This window comes from Erinaceus europaeus, chromosome 9 (genome assembly GCF_950295315.1).
Source record: "Erinaceus europaeus chromosome 9, mEriEur2.1, whole genome shotgun sequence".
Lineage (NCBI taxonomy): Eukaryota > Metazoa > Chordata > Mammalia > Eulipotyphla > Erinaceidae > Erinaceus > Erinaceus europaeus.
This window is the reverse complement of record NC_080170.1, coordinates 82,974,645-83,000,049: the sequence shown is the minus strand read 5'-3', so window position 1 is coordinate 83,000,049 and position 25,405 is coordinate 82,974,645. Positions and strand designations below refer to the sequence as shown.

At 38.8% G+C, this 25,405-nt stretch overlaps 1 protein-coding gene across 1 annotated transcript; it reads left to right on the top strand.

Annotated features, from left to right (window-relative positions):
- The first annotated feature begins 308 nt into the window (after window positions 1–308).
- Window positions 309–24,505, top strand: TEX55 (testis expressed 55). The gene is made up of 4 exons (XM_060197112.1): window positions 309–1,454; window positions 2,161–2,307; window positions 5,584–5,646; window positions 23,389–24,505. The coding sequence occupies exons 1-4, from the start codon at window positions 309–311 to the stop codon at window positions 23,419–23,421; spliced, it is 1,389 nt and encodes a 462-aa protein (XP_060053095.1). The 3' UTR covers window positions 23,422–24,505.
- Window positions 24,506–25,405: the final 900 nt, after the last annotated feature.

Below are 25,405 nucleotides of genomic sequence, written 5' to 3'. Positions count from 1 at the left end.
CAACTAAGTCCGCACGCACACGCACATGCACACACATATCTCGGTGACTCTCCGCAAGGGGAAGAAGAAGGAACTATTTGAAAGCACCAACTCAACAAACCCAAACACATACTCCTGAGGACAGACAAGATGTCTACTCTGGAGTCCCACGACCCTACTCTCTCCAATAAGCGCTTAGAGCCAGAGGCAAAGCTTTGGGGAATAGGGTGCCGCCAGAGTCCCCCCAGGCCCATAGCTCTAAAAAGTCAGGTGCGCCCAGATCAGATCGAACAAAGCTAGCTCATAGGCGCCACGTGCTAGTTCCGTCAATGTCACCTAGACAACCCAGTCTTGCCCCACCCACAGCGCCTGGCAACCTAGATCAGTCAAGGACCAGGAAGAGAATGGAAGAGCCTCCAGAAAAGACTCCCAAGAAATCCTGGAGACCAGAAAGAACAGACAAACTTCCAACTAACAATCACACATACAACCAGGAAGACGAGGAGCAAGACCAGGAGGGAACGGAGGCAGATAATTTGATTGATCATGGCACTGGTAGCCAGGCCAAGCCCAAAATAAATGTTCCAACTGAGCGCAAAGTTCCTGAAGACACTTGGGGCAGAACATATGATCAGACTGAAGTGGGTGCATACAGTCATGCTGCTGCTAATCAAAGAAAATCTGATCAGACTCAACAGAGGGACGAAGTTAGTTATGAGGAGATGGAACAGACCAACAGAAAAACGTCTATTCAAGGTGAAATAATATCTGAGCAGCCTGAGAAACTGTCCAGACAAACAGAGAAAGAAGATGAGCAGAACGAGCTTAGTTCATTTGTCCAGAATGACCAAAGAGAGACTGAACAGTCGGAGGACAAAATGACCCACCAGGCTGGTCAGACTTCTGAGCAGATGGGCAGTGGATTGTCAGGCTTACTGGAACCAAAAACTCCTGGCCAGAAATTTTATGACCAAATCAACCAAGGACTTTCTGGAAAGACTAACTCCCAAATGCCTGAGCTGTCTGCATTCCAGAGTGCTGACCAGCCTTTTAGCAGTGCGGATTTCATGACAATGGACAAGCTTAACTATGATGCATCTGCAGCAAAGGACTACCAAAAGGAAGCCTGGGAAAATTTACAATACCAGTTTGACGCTGGAACATCTGACTGGTTCGAAAGCAGATCAAATAACCGCTTTCAGAACATAGAGCTAGACAAAATATTTGACTCCCCTACATTGCCTATAGAATCCTGCACATTTGAAACTAGTAAGACAAACCTCCCAGGTCACAAGGTTTCTGACTTCAATGAAAGTGATGCTGAAAGTGTATCTGATACGGAAGGATTCAACACATTTGAGACCAGACTCTCTAGTAATTTCCAAACAAATGATCAAAACTTACCCAATTTATTCCCCTCCATCCCAAGCAAATCAAATTATTTACACAGTGAAGGAAGAAATGAAGCCAATTCTGTAGGTTCAAGGGGCATTTCAGTAACTACGTAGGAAGCTGGGACACAAATCAGGGGCTTATTATGATGATGGAAAGGGGGTGAGGCATTTGGGGTAAGGGCACACACTTTGGGCCAAGGATGAGGTTTAAACCCACATGCTATGTGTTATGTTTGACCCAGAGGATTCATGAAGGGCAGTGAAAGAGTGGGACATAAAAAGGTGTATTGCCTTCTCTAGCTTGCTGAAGTCACTCAAGAGACCTGGGTTTCAAGTCCTGGTTCTGCTGCTGACACCATAATGTTGTCAGTTTCCCTTGCTGGGCTTTATCAGAGGAATTTGGAGTCAGTTGGAGATCTCTGTAAAAGAAAATGTATTTGAAGTAGACTGAAGATGCCCAAAGTACCTCCCCAGACTTGGGGTACATAATATATTACCAGAGGATCAGCCAAATATCTCAATACTAACATGCTTTTTCTCCAACTCCTGTTGAGATCTCATCATCAAATCCACTAGTAACAGTAACAATAATAACAAAATTTCCTGGGAGTTTTTGATTTATTATTAAAGAGGATGGTGGTTTTTAGGGGTCGTGGTGACTTAGAAGTAGAGTACATGCTTTATAAACCCAAGAGCCTCATGCGACTGAGCAATGTTCTGGTCTCTCTTTCATTACCTAAAACTTTTTTGTTACTAAAAAAAGACTCTTGGGGTATTTTTATTTCAGGATGATAAGATAACATCCCAACAAAAACCAACTCCTCGGAATTACAGTCATTCTTCTAGGAGGCTATTACCTCCTATAGTGCATCAAGATCCTTATCAAGTTGCATTGCTCTATATGGAAAAACACCATATTTTGCAAGTATTCCAGGTAAACCTCTGAATCCTTTTAATTGTGAGTTTTACAATAATTGAAATGTAGAAAATAATTTTTCCCTGAGATTTAAGAAAGGAGCTTTGTCATAAAAGGAATATAATCTCATCAAAAAGTCAGAAAGTAATGTATCATTAAGATATATCAGCGAGAAGTTGTATGGTAAACAGTGACTGAATGACATAAGTTCTTCAAAGAGGAAATATATATATATTTCATATATATTTCATATATATATATATATATATGAAAACTTTATCAAGTGTTTAAGTTTGAGCCACATGACAAAAGAAGGGAAAAAATTCTGGCAATTGAAAAAGAAAAAAAAAAAAAAGGACTGTGCACGTTCAAAAAAAAAAATGATCAGCCTTGTAAACATCTAACAAGCCACATTCTTTAAAGGGGAAAATAGTCAAAATTTGAGTCTAATTCTTAAAATTATACAACACAATGAAAACACCTATCTTTTTTTTTAAAAAAAAATAATTACTAGGGTTTCATTACTCTGGGCCAACTTCTTCAAATAGAAAGGGAAAGACAGAGACTGAGAGAAAGGGTGAGATACTACAGCACCAAATCTTCCTCCAATACCCTAGGGGCTGAAATCTGCATGGTAAAATAAGGAATTTCTCAGGTGAGCTTTCTTGCTTACCAGAGAATTTTTTTTCATGGTTAATAGTTTATTATTGTATCCTTTTTATTTTTTATTTCTTTATTGGGGGATTAATGTTTTACAGTTGACAACAAATACAATAGTTTGTACATGCATACCATTTCTCATTTTTCCACATAGCAATACAACCCCCACTAGGACTGACCAGAAATTTTTAATATGACACTTTTGGTCAATATAGAACTACAAGAAAGAAACCATAACATTTACTAAAATGTTTAGAGGACTGCTTTGTGTTTGCTTACCTGACATTTATTTTTATAAATGTATATGTGTATGCATATGTGTGTATATATATATATATACATATATATATATATATATGAAAAGTATGAGGCATGAATGACCCAACTCAAAAAAAAAACTGGAAAAATTTACACTTAATAGAGTATAGCATAAAGAAAGCAGATTTTACAGTCTATTGCCCATGACTACAATCATAATTTTGCCACTTCTTTATGATACTGAGAAAATTTCTTAGTTTCAGTGAATCTCCATTTCCTTATGAGAACTTAGAGTAAGTGATAATTATTTTATTAACCCTGTTTCATGACTTTTCCTCCCTAAGACGCCTTTTTGCAGATGAATGTTGATGACTATGTTTTCTGACTCTAATCAGAATCACAAATTAACAAAATAAAATATGAAATATTTCTAATAATTATGTAAATAATTATGAAAATAATGATTGTATGTGCAATATTGTTATAAGAAAATTTAAAAATATTAGTTTTATAGAAAAACTATATATACATACAAGAATACATATCAATGTGAGAGAGTTTAAACAGACCTAAATATTTTAACCTGAAATTTTCCCTTTTATTACTCCCTGATAATGAGAATCACTCACTTTATTATAATTTCTTAGGTTGTTTAACAAGAAAGACATACAAAGTTAATCTATGAAGTTTTATATATACTTTCTCATTACAGTAAACACTAAACATTTTCACTTTTTTTTTTTTTTTGCCTCCAGGGTTGTTGCTGAGGCTTTGTGCCTGCACTACAAATCCACTGCTCCTGGAGGCCATTTTTCCTATTTTTATTGCCCTTGTTGTTATTATTGTTGTTGTCAGTTGTTGTTGAATGAATAGGACAGAGAGAAATAGAGAGAGGATGGGAAGACAAAGAGGGGGAGAGAAAGACAGACACCTGTAGACCTGCTTCACTGCTTGTGAAGTGACAACCCCCCCCCCACCGCAAGTGGGGAGCCTATGGCTTGAACTGGGATACTTGTGCCGGTCCTTGGGCTTGGTGCCATGTGCATTTAACCTGCTGCTAATGCCCAACTCCCCATTTTCACCTTTTAAAACCAAATTCCTCAGAAGAAAGTGTCTATATAAGTCTTTTTATTATTTTATTTTTAGTATTTTTATTTGTATTGTTTCTATTGGGAGGTTAATGGTTTAGAGTACAGTTGTTGGCATGTGGATAGAATTTCTCACCTCACCGTGATAAGTGTCTGCAAAACACTCTCACCCCCAACTTAGGTCCTTTGCCACCATCATTTGCCAGGACCCCAATGCCTTCCCTCTGCCTCGTCCTCACCTTACCCTCCTTCCCCAGAATCCTTTGCTTTGGTTCAATACACCAAAACAGTTCAAGTTTTACTGAAAGAGGGTGTCTGGTGGTAGCGCAGCGGGTTAAGCGCACTTGGCTCCAAGCACAAGGACCAGCATAAGGATTCCCATCTGCAGGGGCGTCACTTCACAAGCGGTGAAGCAGGTCTGCAGGTGTCTCTCTTTCTCTCTCCCCCTCTCTGTGTTCCCCTCCTCTCTCCATTTCTCTCTGTCCTATCTAACAACGACGACAACGATAACAACAATAGTAACTAAAACAATAAAAAGGGGGGCAACAAAAGGGAAACTAAATATCAAAAAAAGTTTTACTGAAAGAAGCTTTTTATTTGGTAGTCATAAAAACACCATTTTTAGAACTTTCTTGAGATAGCAATAAAGAAGGGGCGAGAGGTGGAGAAGGTGCACTATAGTACAAGAAGCTTCCTTCAGTGCGGTGGGAGCCTAGCTCAAACCTTGGTTTCATATATGATAAAGAAGCATGCTTGGGGGACAGTAGCACACCAGGTTAAACGCACATAATGCTGAGAACAAGGACCGGTGCCCCAGCAATAACCCTGGAGGCCAAAAAAAAAAAAAAAAAAGAAGAAGAAGGAGAAAAAGCATGCTACCCAAATGAGCTACTTCACTGCATGGTGTTTTTAGAATTTTTATTTGATCTATCAAAACAATGTATTCATATATTTCTCAATATACTCACTTCTCAAATCACAATTTTCTGAACAAGAACTTCCTCTAAAGCATTCTTACTACCTTATTGATTCTGGAAACTCAAAAAGTATCCATTATTATTACTAGACTCTCGTTCCTCTAAATTGCACCTTAATTTGCTTAACTTTATCTGTAATGAGAAAGTAGCTGATCACATTGTATAGTTATGCTAATTTCTTTAATATGCTATAGTGTTAGGTTAGTGTAAAATGCTATCTCAATAAAAAATTTTAAAAAAAGCTATCTCAGAGACAGTCTGACTTAACTTTAGCTCAGAACCATAACGGCATGCCTTGTGTTTTCTCTCAGCAGATCACTGAAAACTTAGTCTATGAAAGGCCAGAGGACCCTCTTAGATTTATGCTGAGCCAGGTATGAAACAGGAGAAAAAGACAACTCTTCTTATTTTGTTTAGTGTAAATGATAACACACATACACCTACAGAAAACAAAACATGCACAACTGAGTGAATTATCATGAACATATCTTTCCTTCATAGCCAGTAGTCCCCACAAAGGGACAACTAGCCTAAATTTTATAATAACTTCCTCACATTTCTTTAGAAACTGACCACAAAATGTGAATTACGAAACATTTTTGTTTGCATTTCTCAACCTTTTAAACTTTAAAGAAAACCACAAAGGTAGAGGGTTACTGTAGCTGGTTTCCTTACTCAAAATTATGTCTGTGAGATTAACCTATGCAGTTTTGTATAAGTAATCCATTTTGTATGTATGTTTTGTATGTAATCCATCCTTTTTCAATTCTGTGTAGCATTTATTGTATAAAGCACCATAATCTGTTGTTCTCTGATGAATATGGACATTCAAGTTGTTTCCAACTTGGAGCTCTAACAAAAATGGTCCATATTAATTGTCATGTTTATGTCTCTTGGTGCACATAGACATACTTCCCTAAATTATATACCCAGAGAAGCAGCTGTTGGATCATAAAGTACCCTCGATTCTAGAAGATTATCTCAAGCAGTTTTCCAAAGAGACTCTTGTCAATTTATACTCCCACCAGCAGTGTATTTTAGAGTTTTAGTTGTTCACATACTTGTCACATACATCCAACCCCTTTATTATCAGTCTTCTTTTATGTTTCTGCTCTCCCCTTTTTAAAGTTCTTTTAAAAGTATTTTAATTTATTTTCTTAAAGAGACAGGGAAAGAGACAGAGATAGAGAGAGGGAAGGAGGGAGAGAACTGTATAACTCTGATTTGTGGTGGTACTGGAGATTGAAACTGGGACCTCAGCACCTCAGGCATGAAAGTCTTTTTTTCCATAACTGTTATGCTATCTCCTTAACCTTCTCCTGTAATATCTTCACCACATCTGTTTGTAAGCTCTCAGTCTTCTTAATATCACCCTTTGAATGAGTGAATGATAATGTCATTACAGTTTAAGTTTGCTTTTTTCCAATTATTAAGGTATGTATACATTTTTATGTTTTTATTGGCCATTTACAAGTATCTCTTTTTTCTATCATTTGTCTTTTTAAAAAATATATACAATAGTTTTTATTTTTATTATGAACTCTTTGGTAACTGTTCTGTGTATCTTTCCCACTCTACCTTTCTTTTTCTTTTTTTACCTTTTTAAATTTTTTATTAGTAATTTAATATTGATTTGCAAAATTATTAGATAACAGGGATACACTGTTTCTACCACCATAGTTCTGTGTCCTGTTCCCCCACTGGAAACTGCAGTAGTTCTCCCAAGGTCACAAATATGTGTTGAATATTATTTCTATAACTATCTATTAGTTCTTCCTTTCTAAGTCACACCTACACTTGTTACTAATTCCAAATGTCCTTCCTTTTTTATTTTTCTCTCTATATGTCCTGATGGAATTGGAAGTCAAAGTTCTCTAGTTATCTTCCCTTAACATTTCTCCTCCCTCTGGGAGTATAGACCACAATTCTTTTGGAGGCTGCAGAAGGTGGGAGTTTGCACTTCTGTAATTGCTTGTCCAATGGATTTGGGTGTTTGGCAAGTCAATCCATAGCCCCAGCCTGTTTCTATTTTTCCATAGTGGGTAGGGTTCTGCAGATGTGAGGTTCCAGGACACATTTGGTGAGGTCATCTGCCCAAGGAAGTCAGTATGGAATCATAGCACAAGAGGCTGTGTAACCTCAAAGTTCCTGTCAGTCTGAGCTCAAAGTCCATGGTGACAGCTAGGAACATTCTAGTCTACTTTTCTCTTTTTATCTGATGATATTTAAATTTATTTATTTATTTACTGATAAAGGGGATCACTATATCTATCTACCTACCTACCTATATACCTATCTACATCCATATCTCTCATTTAAAAAATGATTTTTAATCTTGTATTGGAGCTGGATGGTGACACACCTGGTAGAGTGCACATGTCACCATGTATAAGTAACTGTGTTCAGATTCATAGCTGGGAAGAAGTTCTATAAGTGGTGAAGGTGCTGGAGGTGTCTCTATGTCTTCTCTCTATCAACCCTTTCCCTCTCAATTTCTTTCTTTTTTATTTATAAAAAGGAAATATTGACAAAACCATAGGATAAGAAGGGTACAACTTTACACACTTCCCACCACCAGAATTCTGTATTCCATTCATCCCCTGATAGCTTTCCTATTCTTTAACCCTCTGAGAGTATGGGCCCAAGGTCATTGTGGGATGCAGAAGGTGGAAGGTCTGGCTTCTGTAGTTGATCCTCTGCTGAACATGGGCATTGACAGGTCGATCCATACTCCCAGCCTGCCTCTCTCTTTCCCTAGTCTGGTGGGGCTCTCGGGAAGCAGAGCTCCAGAACACATTGGTGGGATTGTCTGTCCAGGAAAGTCTGGTTGGCATCTTGCTAGCATCTGGAACCTGGTGGCTGAAAAAGAGTTAACATATAAAGCCATACAAATTGTTGACCAGATCCTGCTTTTAGTTTCCCTTTCTGTTCTTCAGCAGGGAAGCAATTACAGAAGCCAGACTTTCCACCTACTGCAACCCACAATGACCCTGGGTCCATACTCCCAGAGGGATAGAGAATGTGAAAGTTATCAGGGGAGGGGATGGGACATGGAGATCTGGTGGTGGGAATTGTGTGGAGTTGTACCCCTCCTATCCTACAGTTTTGTTAATGTCTCCTTTCTTAAATAAAAAAAAAATTGTTGACCAATCATGAACCTAAAGACTGGAATATTGCAGATGAAGATTTGGGGTCTCCGTTTTGGAAATAGCTAGTAGTTCTATTTTAGGTATATTCCAAAGGGCCCATGACTTTATTAGTTTTTGCCTAAGCCTGACATCTGATATGTAGGTGGACCCAAGTTACTGTCTGGGGAAATGATGTCATGGCTGCAAAAAGTGCTAGAAAACTGGATCAGGGTAGCTCCCAAATACTGGAAAAGTGTATAAATTTTGTTGACCGCAAACCCCATCCATTTGATCTGGGGCCCATATTCAGCATAGGAGCTTATGTAACCTCTACTTCCCTGTAGGTCTGAACTTGCATTCTGTGGTCATCAGTAGAAACATTCTGAGTTGCACTAATTTCAGGACCCATCTTCTTCAGGTGGTAGATAGGGTATGTTGACCAACCCCCCATCACAGGATGGAACATTCTCTACCATTATTGATCCACATTGAGGGCAAGGTCTTATGGGGGCCCCCAAAGGGGTCTATTATGTTGATCCTGATGGTGATAACGGAGAGAGGGATCTACTGGAGATCTAGGCTCATTGTGTTTGTGTGGAAATCCCAGGACTTCCTAACTAGGGCCGCAGCTGATGAGGTAACCAGATAGTGCCTAAAGAGTCATCATTAAAGTATGCCAGTCTCTTGCCCCTATTCAGCTTTTGTAGTCCTTATTTTTTTTCTTTTTTTCTTTTCTTTTTTTAATTGTTTTATTTTTTTTAATTGGGGAATTAATGTTTTACATTCAACAGTAAGTACAATAGTTTGTACATGCATAACATTCCCCAGTTTCCCATATAACGATACAACCCCCACTAGTTCCTCTGAATCCTTCCTGGACTTGTATTCTCCCCACCCACCCACCCCAGAGTCTTTTACTTTGGTGCAATATGTCAATTCCATTTCAGGTTCTACTTGTGTTTTCTTTTCTGCTCTTGTTTTTCAACTTCTGCCTGAGAGTAAGATCATCCCATATTCATCCTTCTGTTTCTGACTTATTTCACTCAACATGATTTTTTCAAGGTCCATCCAAGACTGGCTGAAAACGGTAAAGTCACCATTTTTTACAGCTGAGTAGTATTCCATTGTGTATATATACCACAACTTGCTCAGCCACTCATCTGTTGTTGGACACCTGGGTTGCTTCCAGGTTTTGGCTATTACAAATTGTGCTGCCAAGAACATATGTGTACACAGATCTTTTTGTATGGATGTGTTGTGTTCCTTAGGATATATCCCCAGGAGAGGAATTGCAGGATCATAGGGTAGGTATGGAAGTTCTCCAGACTGTTCTCCACAGAGGTTGGACCAATTTACATTCCCACCAGCAGTGCAGGAGGGTTCCTTTGACCCCACACCCTCTCCAGCATTTGCTGCTGTTACCTTTTCTGATATATGACATTCTCACAGGAGTGAAGTGGTATCTTGTTGTTGTCTTTATTTGCATTTCTCTGACAGTCAGAGACTTGGAACATTTTTTATGTGTTTCTCAGCCTATTGGATCTCTTCTGTGGTGAATATTCTGTCCATGTCCTCCCCCCATTTTTGGATGGGGTTATTTGTTGTCTTGTTGTTGAGTTTGGCAGGCTTTTTATATATGTTGGTTATTAACCTCTTGTCTGATGTATGGCATGTAAAGATCTTCTCCCATTCTGTGAGGGATGTAGTCCTTATTTTGATGAGGTTAGCTTTAGAGTGACTGAGGGAAGTGTAATAGGAATGTGAGGAGGGTATCTAGGTCTAAGTAGAAACTATTTCATTAGGTACTTTAAGGTGTCTTTTTAGGTCTTTCTACTTGCTTGCTTCATTTACTGAATCGCTGCAAACTATTGTACACTCTTGATTTCAGGTATATATGTTGCCCTAATTTATGGGTACATAATATGATATGCCCTATCTCATGGGACCTGGTCTATATCTGGGTTTTGAGACTTTGCTAGGAAGTGGACCACCCAATATGGAATTAAGGAGTCCTATGAGCTAGGAAAGGTCTCACCCAAGTAATGATGCTGAAAGGTTGATGTGCCACACCTGACGTCTTTGGACACATTCCGAAGTGAAGCATGCCAAGGTGGTATTCATAGCATTGACTAGGCTGGGATCAGCAGATGCACCATCAGTTGGTATGAATTGAGAGAAGCATGCAGGCAAATGAGCCCCACCCTAGAGGTTCCAGGACTGGGAGAAATATGGGCATTTCTGAAAGGGGAAGTTTCCTGTTGTCTTAAGGTTTAAGAAGGCAATGGATAGTTATTGCTTTAATCAAATTATTTGTAAATTGGGTTGACTTTGAAATTTCCATTGTAGGTATTTGCTGTATCATACATGACCTCACCATGATTTGTCCTTAGATGTTATTTATATATATATCTGTATCTTATAAAGTAATGCCACCAGTTGCTTCTGCTCTCTTGGTCTAATCTTTTAAGGGAGTCATCATTTCAAAGACAGCCTATTTTCCATGCATTAAAAAGTTTGAGAAATTAAATCAATTTTCCCCTCTCATATTAATTAAATAGTGATTTATATTATTACAAGTTAATGGGAATGTACATAAACACCATTTCCACCACCAAAAGACTATGTCCTATCCCATCCTCCCACCACCACCCCAGGGAAGCTAAGCATCCACCCTCACCCTCCACCCAGAGATTTTTACTTTGGTGCCCTACTCCAACTCAGTCAGATCCTGCTTTGAGTTTCCCTTTCAAGAACAGCCATTCTTATATCAGAGTAAATAAATTTCAAGCTAAAAAGGTTATAAGACGGGAGTCAGGCTGTAGCGCAGCGGGTTAAGTGCAGGTGGCACAAAGCACAAGGACCAGCATAAGGATCCCGGTTCGAGCCCCGGCTCCCCACCTGCAGGGGAGTCACTTCACAGGCAGTGAAGCAGATCTGCAGGTGTCTGTCTTTCTCTCCTCCTCTCTGTCTTCCCCTCCTCTCTCCATTTCTCTCTGTCCTATCCAACAGCGACGACAACAACAATAATAATAACTACAACAATAAAACAACAAGGGCAACAAAAGGGAATAAATAAAAATAAAATAAATAAATAAATAAATAATAAAAAAGGTTATGACAGAAATGATGAAGGGATTAATACATCAAGAGATGTATTAATAGTTAACATAACTTATTAATATATCTCATAACATATATGCACCAAATGAAGGAGCATCAAAATATATAAAATAACCTTTAACTGAAATGCAGAGAGAGAGTGATAACAATGCAATAACAGTAGGTAATCTTAACCAGAGAATTTTTAAAAAGGCAACAACAGCCTTAAATGAAGATTTTCACTAGTTTGGAGCTACTTGACATTTATAGGACACTGCCAAGCACACCCCACCTCCAATAAAATTTGAATAGCCATTCTTCTCAAGTGCTCACAAAACGTTCTCATAGGTAGACCACATATTGATCTTAAAACAACTGTCAATCCAGGAAGAGTGAAATCATTAGCATATTTTATAGATTATAGTGAGATAAAATTAGAAAACAACCAAAAAAGACAAATCTGGAAAAAATTCAAATGTGGAAACTAAACAACACATTATTAAATAACTTGAATAAAAGAGGAAATAGAAAGGTTCCTGTAATAAATTAAAATGAGATGAGTTATCAGAACCTATGAGACAACTTAAAAAGTAGAACAAAGACAGAAGTTCATAGCAATCCAAGTTCATGTCAGGAGGCAAGACAAATGGAATAAACTATCTTAACTTCACAACTCAAGGAGCTAGAAAAAGGACAAATGAAATCTAAAATCTAAAATCAGCAGGAGGAAAATAATAAAAAAGCAGAACTGAAATAAAAAGGAAAATATGGTACAATATATCAGTACAAACAATAACTGGTTATTTAGAAAGGTAAACAAAATTTGCAAACACCTTAATGAGACTCACTAATACAAAAAGAAAAAACTAGTAAATAGGATCAGAAATGAAAGAGGAGAAATTTAATTGATACAAACTATGCAAAGTATAAGGTTACCATGAACAACTTTACATCGCTAAGTCGGAGAATCTAGAAGAAATGGACAAATTCATACATCCTCCCTACACTGAATGAAGAGGAAATAGGAAATTTGAGGGCCTGAGTGTTGGTGCACCTGGTTATCACACACATTACAGTGTGAAAGGATAGAAGTTCAAGCCCCTGTTCCCATCTTCCGTGGGAAAGCTTCATAAGTGGTGAAGCAGTGTTGCAAGTATCTTTTTTTCTTCCTCTCTATAAAAGTTGACCAGATCAGCAAGTTATGAAATTAAAATAGTAAACAAAAGTTTTCCCAAAAAACAAAATCTCAGGATCAAACAGCTTTATAATTAAGTTCTACTATATCTTTAAAGAAGACCTTGCCTAATAGCAACTCTTCTGAAATGTTTCCAAAATATAAAAAGGGGAAATGCTCCCTTTTAAAAATTATTTTATTGGGGAGAGTAGGGGGTAGTGGTTTACAGTATAGTCATATAGTCTGTAACACATAGGCACAGCTTCTCCTCTAGAAGACATGCCAAGATCCCAATGTCCCTTCATCCTGCCCCTTTCCCTCCTTCCCTAGAGTCCTTTGTATTGGTACAATATGCCAGTCCCAGTCCAAGTTTCATCTCATGTTTTCCCTTACTGTTCCTTTTTCTTAAATTTCACTTATAAATGAGATTATTTAATAGTTGTCTTTCTCTTTTTGGCTTGTCTCACTCAATGTGATTCCTTTGAATTCTGACCATGCTATTATTTTGACAACTGTGTAGTACTCTACTATGTATATGTAACACAACTACCTTAGCCATTCATCTGTCATTGGATATATGGGTGGCTTCCAAGTGTGGGCTATTACAAATTGTGCTACTATGAACATTTGTGTGTGTAGGTCTTTTCAGATAGATGGTTTTCTTTTCCCCATCTCTAAGAGAGGGATTCTGGACATAAGGTAAATCTGTTTCTAGAGTTTTGATGTATCTCCAAACTATTTTCCATAGGAGTTGGAGCAATATGCATTATTTTTTTATTTTTTATTTAAGAAAGGATTAATTAACAAAACCATAGGGTAGGAGGGGTACAATTCTACACAATTCCCACCACCCAATCTCCATATCCCATCCCCTCCCCTGATAGCTTTCCCATTCTCTATCCCTCTGGGAGCATGGACCCAGGGTCATTGTGGGTTGCAGAAGGTAGAAGGTCTGGCTTCTGTAATTGCTTCCCCGCTGAACATGGGCGTTGACTGGTCGGTCCATACTCCCAGTCTGCCTCTCTCTTTCCCTAGTAGGGTGGGTCTCTGGGGAAGCGGAGCTCCAGGACACATTGGTGGGGTCTTCAGTCTAGGGAAGCCTGGCCGGCATCCTCATGACATCTGGAACCTGGTGACTGAAAAGAGAGTTAACATACGAAGCCAAACAAATTGTTGAGCAATCATGGACCCAAAGGTTGGAATAGTGGAGAGGAAGTGTTAGGGGGGTACTCACTGCAAACTCTAGTGTACTTCTGCTTTCAGGTATATATTTTGCAGTAGTTTACGGATACGTGTGAACATATGCTCTCTCTCACAGAACCTGGTGTATATCTACGTTTTGGGACTTTGTTAGAAAATGAACCACCTGAGATGGAATTAGAGTATACTATGAAAGGAAAGGTCTCACCCAAATAATGAAGCTGAAGGGTTGTCATTCCACACGTGAAGTCTCTGGACACAGTCTGAAGTGAAGCATGTTGAGGTGGCAATCGTTGCGTTGGTTAGGTTGTGATCGGCAGATGCAATATTATTTGATATGGATTGGGAGAGGCATACGGGAAAGTGGGCCCTATCCAAGGGTTCCAGGACTGGGGGAAGTAGAAGCTCTATAGTGGAGATGTGAGGTTCCTGCTGTCTTAGAGTTCAAAAAGACAATGGATAGTTACTGTTATCATCACATTATTTGTTAATTGGGTTAACTTTGAAATGTCCTTTTGTTAGGGTCTGCTGTGCAGTACCCAGTATTTTGTATATAGCTGTGCTATTGGTTGCTTCTGATCTACTTGGTCTAGGCTTTTGAGAGAGCCTGCATATCAATTACACAGCCTATATATTGAAAAGATTCAGTTTGTATTTTGAAAAACTTCGAGACATACAATTAATTTTCCCCCTCTCGTATTAATTAACTAGTGATTTATATGTCTACATTTTGCTAGGAGTGTACATAAACACCATTCCCACCACCAAAAGACTGTGACCCATCCCTCCCACCCACTCCCACCCCCCACTGTCCCAGGAAGCTGCATGTCTACCCCTCACCACAGGGTTTTTATTTTGATGCCCTACTTACAATTTGATCAGGTCCTGCTTTTAGTATCCCTTTCAGATCTCCTTTCTCAACTTCTGTTGATGAGTGGGATCATCCCATACTCATCTTTATCTTTATGACTTAGCTCACTTAACATAATTCCTTCTAGCTGTGTCCAAGATGGGTCAGAGAAGGTGGGTTCATTGTTCTTGATAGCTGCATAGTATTCCATTGTGTATATATAGCACAGCTTTCTCAGCCACTCATCTGTTGTTGGACACCTGGGTTGCTTCCAGGTTTTAGCTATTATGAATTGTGCTGCTATGAACATAGGAGTACACACCTCTTTTTGGTTGGGTGTTATGGAGTCCTTGGGGTATAACCCCAGGAGAGGAATTACTGGATCATATGGAAGGTCCATGTCTAGCCTTGTGAGAGTTTTCCAGACTATTCTCCACAGAGGCTGGACCAATTTACATTCCCACCAGCAATGTAAAAGGATTCCTCTGTCCCCACATCCTCTCCAGCATTTGTTGCTGCTGTCCTTTTTGATGTATGCCATCCTTACAGGAGTGAGGTGGTATCTCAGTGTTGTCTTAATTTGCATTTCTCTGACAATCAGTGACCTAGAGCAGTTTTTCATATATTTGTTAGCCTTTTGGATCTCCTCTGAGGTGAATGTTTTGTTTATATCCTCTGCCCATTTTTGGATGGGGTCATTTGCTTTTTTGGTGCTAAGTTTGCTGAGCTCTTTATATATTTTGGTGATTAGTTTCTTGTCTGATGTATGGCATGTGAAGATCTTCTCCCATTCTGTGAGGGGTCTCTTTGTTTAGTAGTTTCTTTGGCTGTGCAGAAGCTTTTCAATTTGATGTAATCCCATTGGTTTGTTTCTGCTTTAGTCTTCCTTGCAATTGGGTTTGATTCATCAAAGATGTCCTTGAGGTGTAGGTGGGAAAGCAATATGCATTCTTACCAGCAATGTAGGAGAGTCTCTTTCCCCCTATAGGCTCTCCAACAGTTGATGTTTCGGTCTTTTCTAATATGTGACATTCTCACAAACATAAGGTGGTACCTCATAGTTATTTTTATTCACATATCCTTAATGATCAATGACTTTGAGAATTTTTTTCATATGTCTGTTGGCCCTTTGGATCTCTCCTTTGGAGAAGATTAGTAGCCAGTGGTCTTAGAGAGATGATCTCCAATGAGGAACCAGAATGCTATCCTAATTTTTCTCACACCCCTAAAGTATTCAGCTGCTTCACTTCCAGCTGGGAGCCAGTTGTAACCAAGTATGACTTCTTGAGTTCCAAAAATCTCTTCCATATCCCTTTCCCACCCACTGACCACACGTATCTGTACTCACCTGTGGCTTAGTGAATTTCTGAAGAAATCCTGGTTGTATTTTATTGAGTTTTCAGGTTACTTTTCATTATTTTTCCTAATTTACCAGGAGAACAATCTGAAACCTATACCACACCAGAACCCCACATCCAATGCCCTCCCTTTATAGCTTCCCTATTCTTTATCTCTCTGGGAGTATGGATCCAGGGTCATTATGGGATGTAGAAGGTGAAAGGTCTGGCTTCTGTAATTGCTTCTCCACTGAACATGGGCACTGGCAGGTTAATTCATATTCCCAGCTTGTCTCTCTCTTTCCCTAGTCAGGCAGGGCTCTGGGGAAGAAGGGCTCCAGGACATATGGTGGTCATCTGCCCAGGGAAGTCAGGTTGGCATCATGGTAGCATCTGGAACCTGATGGCTGAAAAAGAGTTAAGATATAAAGCAGAACAGGATGTGAGGGTGATCTGGCTGCGACATCTGTCACCCATTGATCACCAGGGTTGATTCAGCTGATCTGGCTGGCTAGGCAGGTGTCCCCTTCCTCCCTCAGCCCTCCATGTACATCCCTCCCAAAGCTGTGTGCTCGGTAAAAGAGGATGGCCTTTCCCAAATAGAGACAGACCAGTCTTCGGTTGAGGGTCTACGAGTAGCTGCACTCCCCTGCTAGAACCTCCAAACAAGCTCTCAACATATAAAGCAGATGTTATGCATGTACAAACTATTGAATTTACTGTTGAATGTAAAACATTAATTCCCCAATAAAGAAATAAATTTTAAAAATTAAAAAAAAGATATAGAGCAGAACAAATTGTTGACTAATCATGAACCTAAGTCAATAATATTGCAGATGATGATTGGGGTCTCCATTTTGGTGTCATGGTTCCTCAGGGGGAACAAGGCAGGAGCGAGTTCGCTAAAGAGATCTTCCAGCATACCGTGGCAGCAGACAATACACAGATTTCCTTAGGGTCCCGTTGCTGGGAATGGAACAACTTTATTGACACAGTTACAGGTTTGTTAAGGGTTAGCTGTGCAGGGGAAGTAGCCAGCTGGCCAATGAGGTCAATATCTCCTTATAAGGGAAAAGAGAGCAAGACAATGAGAGGGTATGGATGGTGATGCAGGAACAAGGAAATAGAAATATAAGGAAGGCGAAGCCCACCAGAAAGGGGGGGGGGGAAGATGTGCAAGGCTGATAGGAATTCCCCCTGTATTCTTGCCACATCTCGCTGCACCACAAGGCTACTTGCCAAGCTTCCTGAGGGGTCAGCCATCCATGCTCAAGCACACATCAGACCCACATTTTGGAAAAAGCTAGTAGGTCTATTTTAGGTACACAGCAAAGGGCCCATGACTTTACTAGTTTTTGCCTGAGTCGGACAGCTAACATGTAGGTGGACCCAAGAAGTATTGTCTGAGGAGATGATGTCATAGTTACAAAAAGCGCTAAAAAAAAAAAAAAAAAAAACTGGATCAGGAAAGAAAGTAGCTCCCAAATATGGGAAAAGTATATAAATATTGTAAACTGTAAACCCCATTGATTTGATCTGGGGCCCATATTAAGCACAGGAGCTTGTGTAATCTCTGCATCCCTGTAGGTCTGAGCTCGCATTCTGTGGTCACAGCTAAGAACATTCCAGGCTGCACTAATTTCAGGGCCCATCTTCCTTGGATGGTAGGCAGAGTATGTTGTCCAACCTCCCTTCAGAGAATGGGACAATCCCTACCATTTTTGATCCACATTGAGGGCAGGCAAGGTCCTATGGGGACCCCCAAAGGGGTACATTATGTTGTTCCTGATGCTGATAACCAGTGATAATGGAGAGAGGGATCTATTGGAGATCTAGACCCATCATGTCTGTGTGGGAATCCCAGGACTCCCTGAGTAGGGCCGCAGGTGATGGGGTAGCCTGATAGAGCCTAAAGAGTCATCATTAAAATATGCCAGCCTCGGGAGTCGGGCGGTAGCGCAGCGGGTTAAGCACAGGTGGCGCTAAGCACAAGGACCAGCGGAAGGATCCCGGTTCGAGCCCCCGGCTCCCTACCTGCGGGGAGTCACTTCATAGGCGGTGAAGCAGGTCTGCAGGTGTCTGTCTTTCTCTCCCCCTCTCTGTCTTCCCCTCCTCTCTCCATTTCTCTCTGTCCTATCCAACAACAATGACATCAATAATAACTACAACAACAAAACAACAAGGGCAACAAAAGGAATAAATAAATAAATAAAATTTTAAAAAAAAAATATATATATATATATATATATATATATATATATATATATATATATGCCTGCCAGCCTCTTGCCCCTATTCAGCTTTTGTAGTCCTTACTTTGTCTGACAGAGTTAGCTTTGGAGTGATTAAGAAATGTGTAATAGGAGGTAGGTAAGGAGGGCATCTAGGTCTAAGTAGAAACTATTTCGTTAGGTACTTTAAGGTCTTTTTAGGTCTTTCTACTTGCTTCATTTATTGCCTCACTGTAAACTATTGTGCACTCTTTGTTAGCATTTGCTGTATCATACAAGACTTCACCATAATTTATGTCCTTTAATGCTATTTACATATAGCTGTATCTTATAAAGGAACACAACCAGTTAACATAAACATGTTCTCCCTAGTCTAAGCTTTTAGAAGATTTAATATTTCAAAGAACATGTCATTATTAGAAATGTATTAGCAATTTGAGCCCACTGTTAAAATTCAATCTCATTACCAATTTGAAGTTTTAAGTGCTTAGATTGAAGAAACATATACTCAGAGCTATGGTCTATGCATCAAAAAGTTTGAGACATTTGCTACATTTTCCCCTCTTATATTAATTAAATAGTGATTTATCAGACTGTAAGTTAATAGGAGTGTATATTAATATTATTCCCACCACCAAAGGAGTTGTGTCCCTCCCCCCACCCACCTCTCCCAGTGGAGCTGAGCATCTACTCTCACCCTCCATCCAGAGACTTTTACTTTGGTGCCATACTCCAATCTTAGATTCTGCTTTGTGTTTCCCTTTCTGTTCTTCTTTCTCAACTTCTGTTTATGAATGGGATCATCCCATACTCATCTTTGTCTTTCTGACTTAGCTCACTTAACATAATTCCTTCTAGCTCCATCCAAGATGGATCAGAGAAGGTGGGTTCATTGTTTTTAATAGCTGCATAGTATTCCATTGTGTGTATATACCACAGCTTTCTCAGCCATTCAGCTGTTGTTGGGTACTTGGTTTGATTTCAGGTTTTAGCTATTACGAAGTGTGCTGCTACTAAGAATATAATTTTACATATATCTTTTTGGTTGCAGTCCTTAGGATATATCCCTAAGAGAGAAATTACTGGGTCATATGGAAGGTCTATTTCTAGCCTTGTGAGGGTTCTCCAGACTCTTCTCTGCCAGGCTAGCTTCACGGGCGAGAAACAGATGACCAGGGACTCATGGCGCCATATGCCAGTCCCTGTTCGGGCACCATTATGCTGGGCTGGCTTCGCAGGTGGGAGACAGACGACCAGGGACTCATGGCTGAGCTGGGAAGCAGGATCTCTTTATTCATGTGGAACGCAGCGCAATCTAAGCTATCTCTAATCACAATCCTGTCCTTATATATACTCGCCAAGTAGGGTGGAAACAGGATGTGACATAGAGAGGGTGGAGCAAAAAAAGACTGGTGGAAATCAGGGTGTACTAGGAGAGGGGGCAGAGCAAAAAGACATCATGAACCAGTGGGGATTAAACCAATGCCCTGTAGGCAGGGCGGTGCTTAGTTAACAGTCGTTATGTAAATAGAATACAGTGTTAAGCAGGGGGGATTAAACCAATGAAACAAGGGGTTTTAGAAGCAGAATTAGAAGCATACTAACAGTTCTCCACAGAGATTGGACCAATTTACATTCCCACAAAGCAAAAAAGATTCCTTTGTCCCCACAACCTCTCCAGTATTTGATGCTGCTGTCATTTTTGATTTACGACATTCTCATAAGGGTGAGGTCATTTTTTTCTCTTTTTTCCCACCAGGGTTATTGCTGGAGCCAATGCCAGCACTGCAAATTCACCACTTCCAGGGTCAATTCCTTTCTTCCTTTCTTTCTTTCTTTCTCTCTTTCTTCCTTTCTTTCTTCTTCTCTTTATTTCTTTGTTCCTTAGAGGGGAGGAGGACATAGAGAGAAAGGAGGAGAGATACATGCAGATCTGCTTCACTGCTCCTGAAGCATCCCCCTGCAGGAGGGAAGTAGGAGCTCAAACCAGATTCCTATGGTAATGTGTGCACTCAACTGCCCCTATTAAATCTCTTTAGGTGTCTATTTAAAATGGCTTGAATTTCTAGATTTTCTGTAAGATAATTTTAGATTGTATCCTGGAAATTATGTTCCATAGACTGAATTATATTACACTCCTCTGATGTCCATTGATGGTTTTAATGCTGAGATTCAAACTGTAAATTCTCTCTTGCCTTCAGTGGTGAATGGACCACAGCTCAAGTCAATTTCACTTGTGTTTAAAGGTAGGAAAGGGGTAGGAGTGGGGGTTGGCGGTGAGAACACCACTCTGCATTTTGTATGGTAATAGAAATTGAATCCAGAGCCTCACATATGTAAGGCAAACACTGTATCACTGAGCCACCTCCCTAGCCTCCAGATCAATTCTTGAGCTTTGATGCAATACTTTGAATCTTTGTTGTGAGGTTTAATTCAATGGTTAGCCTGAGGCTATGCATAAACCTTGCCTCAGGTTCATATATAGGGTTGGAGAACGTCCTTCCCTCTTCCAGGGTTTTTGATCACACTGTATGTAGCATCAGACCATACTTGACCAGACTACTTCCACAGATTCGTATTACTGTGAAAGGCAGCAGACTTTCTTCAGAGTTTTAGACAATCCTGTGCATTCACAGGTATGGACATGGGTATAGGTATAACTGTAGCTGCTATTAAGACAAAGTTATAAAAAGCTAAGAAATCTTTCCATGCTGGGTATTTATTCCATGTTTACATTCCCCTTCAAAACTTGGCTACTCCATAGTTTCAGAATCTTGAGGTACTTGTGGAGTTTTTTGTTTCAGTTCAGTTTCTTCTGTTCCTCCTCCTTCCCCTTCCCTTCTTCCTCCTCCTCCCCTCCCCTCTCCTTCCTCCTCCCATTTTCCCTCCTCCTTTCCCTCCCTCTCTCTCTCCTCCTTCCCTTCCCTCTCCTTCCCTCCTCCTTCTCCTCTTTCTAAAAGGAGAATTACAGATGCTGCATAGTATTCATAATTATTTTTTAATATCTTTATTGGGGGATTAATGTTTTTATCAAAATAGTTTATCACTTTTCTTAGCAGTTCTTCAGTTTAAGGGTTTTGGTCATTATTCTACTAATTATATTGGATTTTCAAATTGACTTTTGGGTAATGATTTCTTTTTTTTCTTTCTGGGTAATGGTTTCTAAATTGGTAAAACAAGGTTTCAATTTTTTGGTATTTGTTGACTTGTTTTATGACACACAGCATATGGTTAGTTGTGAGGAACCTAGTGGGGCCTGAAAAAAATCTATTCTGTAATTACTCTAAGTATTCTAAATATATCCATTATTTCAAGTTTGTGTAACATAAAGTTCAAGTCTTTCAATATAATTGTGAACTTATCTATCTTATAATTCTGTCAATCTATGTTGTGTATATGTAATGTACATGTATAGAGAAAGACTATATAGCCAAGTTTACATGGATTTAGAATTTTTATATTGTCTTAGAAAATGGACTATAAAATTCTACAACTCTTAGTAGACTTTTTCACTAGATGGAAAGTGAGACAGAGAGGAAGAGAGAGAGACAGGGAAAAAAGAAGACAACACACCACCGCTCCCCAACTTGTGAAGCTACTCCTTTGCGTGGCGCTTCCATATGATGGCAAGGATTCAAACCTAGGCCTTGAGCATGGTAAAGTGTGCACTCTACCAGGTGAACTATCTCAAAGCCCCTAGAAAATGACATTTTGTCATTAACCGCTATAATAAACTCTAACTACTCTGTTTAATATTGCTGTGACTATAGCAACTTTATTTTGTCAGTCTCTAAGCAGTATTTCCACCTGTATTACATTTATTATACTATCCTTCAGTTTCATTATATCTTTTTATTTATTTATTGCCTCCAGGGTTATTGCTGGAGCTCTTTGCTTGCACTACAAATCCATTGCTCCTGTAGGCTATATTTTTCCCTTTTTGTTGCCCTAGTTGTTTATTGTTGTTATTTTTATTGTTATTGTCATTTTTGTTGGATAAGACAGAGAGAAATAGAGAGAGGACAGAAAGACAGAGAGAGGGAGAGAAAGATTGACACCTGCAGACCTGCTTCACTGCCTGTGAAGCAACCCCCATGCAGGTGGGGAGCCAGGGGCTCAAACTGGGATCCTTACGGGTCCTTGTGCTTTGCACCATGTGCGCTTGACTTGCTGCGCTACCTCCCGGCCCCCTTATTATATCTTTTTAAGCATATGTTATAATTGTTATCATTATTATCAAATCTAGCAGGCTTTTATGTTTGATGTAATTAGAGACATCTTTGGGGGCTGGGTGACTCAGTAATAGAACACGGGCCTTGAATGCATGAAGCCCTGGGTTTGATCACATCACCATGTGAAGCAACAGAAAAGTGTTCTAATCTCTTTCTCTCTTGGAATAACAAAAACAAAAGTTATACTTTGGTTTAAATCTATTCCCCTACCATTTGCTATTTGCTTTACCAGTTCTTTTCCATTTCCTCTACTTTTTACCTCTTTTTATCTATTTTTTCTCTTAACTTAGAAGGTATATACTCAATTTTTACTTGTTTCAGACTGGGGTATCTTTTTAACAGTTAACAGATATTACTGCTTAATATAGTTTTAGATTAAACTGAATGTAGTTTAGAAAAATTGAGCAAAGAAGATAATGAGTTTCAATTTATGTCCTTCCTTTTGCTCTAACTTCTTGCCCCTGATTTTTTTCCTGTTGTTAACATCTTGCTAACAGTAATGTACTACATGTGTTTGTTTTGATTAGTCAACATTAATACATTAATATTAACTAAAGTCTGTGGCTTATGTTATGGTTCTTTTTATTTTGTACATTTTATTGGTTTAACAATATATGTGGTGTATATCTCAAATTACAGTATCACACGGAATAGAACCACTGCACTAATAAACCTTTAGTATGATAATGATGGTTCCTCCCAAGGTTATAACGTGTTCTTGATTTATCAAAGTCTAAGTTATTTGTATTATGTCAGTACAAGAACTTCTGTGCTTTAAATTCCTACACAATTTAACCCCAAAAGATAGTAATTCCAAGTAGAACAAAACTGCAAGTGGAAAAAAATCTTTTTTCACTCTCCTCAGATACAGCAAATGATAAGAAAAAGAGACTCATGAAAACTACAAAGAATGAATCTCAACTCAACATTGCTTACGACCATCGGTGTCAACACAATGTTCTGTTTTCCACTCTGAAAAAATAATTTTTGAATGGTTGTTGGCAGTGACTCCACCTAAATATGCCCTAAATTTTAAACAAAAATCTATAGGGTATCTTTATAAAATCCATGTAACAGTTACAGATACCTCTAGCTAACTATATAGAAATGTACTCATGCTATTCTTATCCATGTATTCATATTTCAATACTCTTCCCTTCAAAGCATTAAACAAGCTCACAAGGGAAGTTTATAAATCTCAAAGAGGATTAAGAATATTAGCAACATATGAACTCCTCATAAAGCATACGAATAGGGAATGTATTCAAGCTGTTTCTAAAATCTTCAGTTAAAAAATTATGGCATATCACTTGCAATATTTCTTGTCTTCATGAAAGATTATTGTTATCTCTTCTTTTTTTCCTAATTTCTTCAGTATATCCCTACTTTTGTTTTATCCTTCCCCCTTCCCTTTAATGTTCTGTTACTAACGGGAATGACTTAAAGCTAGTCCTAGGAATAGCTATCTTCTGATTGACTTATAGTAAAATTCAAATGTGGTCTGTCACTCCATACACACCTGTAGGAGAGACAGAATGTCACTTCCTCATGACCTTTAACACCACCTAAGATTATCATCATCTGGAATATGTAACCAGTCAAGCTGGTATTTAAATAAAAGCAAAAAGCCATAACAAAGTCTGTCTGGTATGAGAGTATCTGCCCAGAAATCAAAACTGAGATGATCATCTGATGCTACTTTTGTGAACTGAACCTTTCATTTAATTGCTAACTGAATATTAACTCAGGATGGATTCCTTATACTGTTTGATTGGTGGCTTTGTAGGTGACACTGTAATTGTTTCACCAAGAATTTAACTTCTGTTTGAATCATCATGCATAAATCTGCTTTCCTATAGCTGAATCTCACTTCTAATAGTTATATAAAAAATCTGTAATATAAAAAGCATGTTTAATTTTTCTTTCAGTGATTCACAAAACATATTCAGTCAATTTCAACAAACATCCATCTACTCAGATAAGCAGTTTTCTGTTTGTTGTGGGTTACCAAAATCAGGTGAAAGCTGAAAACTTGCAGTAAACCTATGGGGAAAAGTTTGTGTGATGTGACTAAGGTTATAATTAATCCACTGTTTGATCAAAATAACCCAAAGATTGTAGGGCCAGTGATATTAGTAGTAGTATTTTAAAATGTGCATTTTACATCTGAAATGAAGTTTTGCAAGTTAACTGGTTTTTCAACCCTAAACTGAAGAATTGTAATACATTTCTTAAAGAAAACATCAAAAAGAAAAATCACACAACCACTTCATTTTTTTTCCATGATACATTTGAACTCCATGATATATTTCATTACTGTTACCTATAATTTTCATAAGATAGTGGACCAGAGGTGATGGGGTTGGCATGACCCAAGGATCCTACTCGAACACGTTTAACTGAAGGAAGAAAAGGGGAAGATGGAGATCAAACTTCACTTTCAGTGAAGATCTTTCACTAGAAGGGCTGTTTAGGGTAATAGATCAGCCAGTAAAGTATATTCAGGTCTCAGTCCCTAAATGATAAACAGTAGTGCTAGGTCAGTAGTAAACACTAATGGTGTCAATCTAAATGAAAATGGCAGTTAAACAGAAGTTTCAAAATTGAAAGTGTAAAGCTGACAAGAGGACAAAAATGTCCTCGTGAAATTAAAATTTAATGCGGAGTAAAAGCTTAAAAAACACCCACACACACACAAAAAAATCAAAGTCCAAAAAGTCATGATCTCCTGTGTAAGTCTCCAGCAGATATGCTAATTTTACATATATGAGGGGTGTATGTTTCTCAGGTACAACAATGCCAGGAACTATTAGCTGGTAGTGATAGTTGTTCCAACAGAATAGACATTAAAGGCAACCAGAATAATTCTGATTAATTCTCTC